The sequence below is a fragment of the Oreochromis niloticus genome, linkage group LG2, assembly GCF_001858045.2.
Source record: "Oreochromis niloticus isolate F11D_XX linkage group LG2, O_niloticus_UMD_NMBU, whole genome shotgun sequence".
Classification (NCBI taxonomy): domain Eukaryota; kingdom Metazoa; phylum Chordata; class Actinopteri; order Cichliformes; family Cichlidae; genus Oreochromis; species Oreochromis niloticus.
The window spans coordinates 27,276,964-27,281,590 of record NC_031966.2 but is presented as its reverse complement, the minus strand read 5'-3'; the positions used below and the strand labels follow the sequence as shown (position 1 = coordinate 27,281,590).

General features: G+C 40.3%; 1 protein-coding gene across 1 annotated transcript; it reads left to right on the top strand.

Annotated features, from left to right (window-relative positions):
- Window positions 1–294: 294 nt before the first annotated feature.
- Window positions 295–4,627, top strand: LOC109194872 (trichohyalin-like). The gene has a single exon (XM_019346149.2). It carries the CDS (start codon window positions 939–941, stop codon window positions 4,491–4,493), a length of 3,555 nt encoding a protein of 1,184 aa, XP_019201694.1. The 5' UTR covers window positions 295–938; the 3' UTR covers window positions 4,494–4,627.

Here is a 4,627-nt window from a genome sequence, read left to right as displayed (position 1 = left end):
ATAGTTTTATGTAAGGTTTTTAAGGCTGTGGTGTTAATTTTTAAGTAACATGAGCCCAGCGGCAGCAGCAATGCTAGGCTAACACTAACTAGCTAGCAAGATTTTAAACCTGGTGCTAAACTAAGAGAAGCCACAAAATCACTTTGAATAAGAGTAAACATTTACTCACCAAGTCAGTGTATCAGGTAAAAATCCACAGCAATGACAACAATAATATCTTGAGCTGACGCTTCTCCAGGTTTGCTCAACATATTCCATAAAAAATGCACCGTGAACATGCGGACTGATCCCAGAGGGAGGAGGACGGGCGGCATTTTCAAAACACATCTTTCATCCTTCCGCACTGAGAAGCAAAACTTCCAGCTTACTTAGTTTTTCTAAGTTCTATCGATTTAATTTAACCTGATTCAGTCCACCCAATGCTTTTACTCACTGTATGCGCAAACTGTCTAGTTATGATACCCAGTAACACTTCAACGAGTTACCAATACAACTCAGACACAATGAATTTGTCTTGAAAGGTGCTATATAAATAAAACTGTACTTTTATTTACTTTCTTTACTCACTTTTTATGTTATTGCAATAATACTTTTTACACTTTTTTTTTTTTAACACAAAAGAATTATCCTCATTCAAAATGCAAGAACCTCACTGGCTTAGGAATGTTGATGTTATTTAAAAAATTCATACAAAAACATGACCTCATTCAAAAATGTCATGTGACAACCTCATTGGCTTATGGAATTCTGATGTCACGGGCTTCTAAAGCTTTGATCCTTTGAAGCTTTGATCCTCATGAATCCTTAAATAGGGGTGAGGATGTACAACTTTTAGTCCGTTATTTGCAGCACTTATGTTAGCAGCGCTCAAACGTTCACCAGTAAAGCATTTCGAAACATTTGGATCCCTTTCGTAGTCACGGTATACAGACTCCAACATGTCTCAGAAAAAGCAAGAAAGACAAGAAGCTGACCCCAGCTCTATTCCATGGTATGAGTCCCTAGACCCTTATATGAGCTCTCTTCCTTGGGATGAACAGGTAGAATTAGAGGAAAAGCGATTGGAAGAAATGGAGAATGAAAATCTTATGAACAGAGAAAAGATTAAGATCCTGACAGAAGAAAATGAGAGAAAGAGCGCTGAATTAGAAAAATTATCCTACCAGCTTCAGGAAAGGAAAAGTATTATTGAGGAGAAACAATGGGCTCTCCAAGATAAGAAGAATCACAAGCTCCAAGAAAAGCTTGATGGAGCTCTGGAAAAAATTCAAGATCTGCTCCAAAAGGAGAAAAAAGAGAGCATAAAACAGGAAAACATGGTCAAGAAGAATCAGGAGCTCCAAGAGAAGCTTGACGAAGCTCTGGAAAAACTGGAAGAAATCCACCAAGAAGAGAAGCAACAGTCCACACAGCAGAGAGACCTGCAGAGCAAACTCCAAGCCATGGAGGAAAAATACAAAGCGCTGCAGGTGAAACGTGATAAAACTCTGCACAAAAGTCAACAGTTGCTTCAAGACAAGAAGCAAATGGAAATGAAACAGAAAGAAATGGACTCCAAGCTTGACGAGATGGAGGAAAAACACAGATTGCTCCAAATCAAGCTTGAGAAAACAGTGCACAAAAACAAAGAGTTCATTCAAGAGAGAGAGCAACAAGAAATGCTCGAGAAAGAAACAGACTCCAAGCTTGAAGTCTTGGAGGAAAAACTGAAAATGCTGCAAATAACTCATGAGGAAACACTGCTCAAAAATAAAGAGATGCTTCATGAGAAAGACCAACAGAAAATACAAAAGGAAGAAATGGATTGCAAGCTGAGGAACATCGAGAAACAAAATGAAGGCTTGCAAGTAATGCTTGATGAAGCTCTGGAGAGAAATAAAGAGTTTCTTCACAAGAAAGACCAACAGAAAAAACAAAAGGAAGAAATGGACTGCAAGCTGAGGTACATCAAGAAACAGAATGAAGGCTTGCAAGTAATGCTTGATGAAGCTCTGGAGAGAAATAAAGAGTTTCTTCACAAGATAGACCAACAGAAAATACAAAAGGAAGAAATGGATTGCAAGCTGAGGAACATCGAGAAGCAAAATGAAGGCTTGCAAGTAATGCTTGAAGAAGCTCTGGAGAGAAATAAGGAGATCCTCCAAGACAAGAAACAAGAGCCCGTAGAGCAGAGAGACCTGCAGAGCAAACTCCAAGCCATGGAGGAAAAATACAAAGCTCTGCAGGTGAAGCATGACAAAACTCTGCGCAAAAGTCAACAGTTGCTTCAAGACAAGAAGCAAATGGAAATGAAACAGAAAGAAATGGACTCCAAGCTTGACGAGATGGAGGAAAAACACAGATTGCTTCAAGTCAGGCTCGATAAAAAAGTGCACAGAAATAAAGAGTTCGTTCAAGAGAGAGAGCAACAAGGAATGCTCGAGAAAGAAACGGACCGCAAGTTTGAAGTCTTGGAGGAAAAATGCAAAATGCTCCAAATAACTCTTGAGGAAACACTGCTCAAAAATAAAGAGTTGCTTCACGAGAAAGACCAACAGAAAATACAAAAGGAAGAAATGGATTGCAAGCTGAGGAACCTCGAGAAACAAAATGAAGGCTTGCAAGTAATACTCGATGAAGCTCTGGAGAAAAATAAAGAGATCCTCCAAGACAAGAAACAAGAGCCCGTAGAGCAGAGAGACCTGCAGAGCAAACTCCAAGCCATGGAGAAAAAATACAAAGCTCTGCAGGTGAAGCATGACAAAACTCTGCACAAAAGTCAACAGTTGCTTCAAGACAAGAAGCAAATGGAAATGAAACAGAAGGAAATGGACTCCAAGCTTGACGAGATGGAGGAAAAACACAGATTGCTTCAAGTCAGGCTTGATAAAAAAGTGCACAGAAATAAAGAGTTCGTTCAAGAGAGAGAGCAACAAGGAATGCTCGAGAAAGAAACGGACCGCAAGTTTGAAGTCTTGGAGGAAAAATGCAAAATGCTCCAAATAACTCTTGAGGAAACACTGCTCAAAAATAAAGAGTTGCTTCACGAGAAAGACCAACAGAAAATACAAAAGGAAGAAATGGATTGCAAGCTGAGGAACATCGAGAAGCAAAATGAAGGCTTGCAAGTAATGCTTGAAGAAGCTCTGGAGAAAAATAAAGAGATCCTCCAAGACAAGAAACAAGAGCCCGTAGAGCAGAGAGACCTGCAGAGCAAACTCCAAGCCATGGAGGAAAAATACAAAGCTCTGCAGGTGAAGCATGACAAAACTCTGCGCAAAAGTCAACAGTTGCTTCAAGACAAGAAGCAAATGGAGATGAAACAGAAAGAAATGGACTCCAAGCTTGACGAGATGGAGGAAAAACACAGATTGCTTCAAGTCAGGCTCGATAAAAAAGTGCACAGAAATAAAGAGTTCGTTCAAGAGAGAGAGCAACAAGGAATGCTCGAGAAAGAAACGGACCGCAAGTTTGAAGTCTTGGAGGAAAAATGCAAAATGCTCCAAATAACTCTTGAGGAAACACTGCTCAAAAATAAAGAGTTGCTTCACGAGAAAGACCAACAGAAAATACAAAAGGAAGAAATGGATTGCAAGCTGAGGAACATCGAGAAACAAAATGAAGGCTTGCAAGTAATACTCGATGAAGCTCTGGAGAAAAATAAAGAGATCCTCCAAGACAAGAAACAAGAGCCCGTAGAGCAGAGAGACCTGCAGAGCAAACTCCAAGCCATGGAGGAAAAATACAAAGCTCTGCAGGTGAAGCATGACAAAACTCTGCACAAAAGTCAACAGTTGCTTCAAGACAAGAAGCAAATGGAAATGAAACAGAAGGAAATGGACTCCAAGCTTGACGAGATGGAGGAAAAACACAGATTGCTCCAAATCAGGCTTGATAAAAAAGTGCACGGAAATAAAGAGGTGCTTCAAGAAAAAGACCAACAGAAAATACAACAGGAAGAAGAAAAACTTAATTTCCAGAGGAAAAATCAAGCACTCCAAGAATTGTATAATGAAACGAAGTACAAAACAACTGTACTGGAAGGAGAAAAGAAACAACTGGAAAAACAATGCTCAGCGATGCAGAGTAGCATCAATGAGATGCTGAGAAAAAATAGCGAACTTGAGGAACTTTCTAAGATCTTGAAGTACAAAAACACTGAAATCCAGGTGCAAAAGCAAGAACAACAGAAAACACATAAAGACCTGCAGTGTAGACTTCAAGAAATCCAGAAGAGAAACCAGCAGCTGGAAGACATGCACACAGATGTGCACAAGGCAAAGGGAATAGAGGAGGCAACAGTTAAAGAACTGAAAGACAAGCTTAAAGAAAAACAAGAACAATTAGAAGACATGGTGAAAAGATGCAGCAAACTTGAGAAAGAAAACACAGAAACAATGGATGAGCTGAAAACCCTCATCATTGAGAAGAAAGTGCTCGTGGAAGAGTATCTGAAAAAGAAGAAAAACGCTTCCACTGGTTCTGGAGGAGGAACACTGCTGCTTCTCACCTGATGTAACCTCGTCTTCCTCCACCTCTATTCCATCTTCATTTCCCCCCTTCCCCTTCCCCTCCCTCCTTTTTCACCCTCACCCCCCGACCAGTCCCGGCAGTTGACTGCCCCCTCCTGAGCCTGGTTCTGCCATAG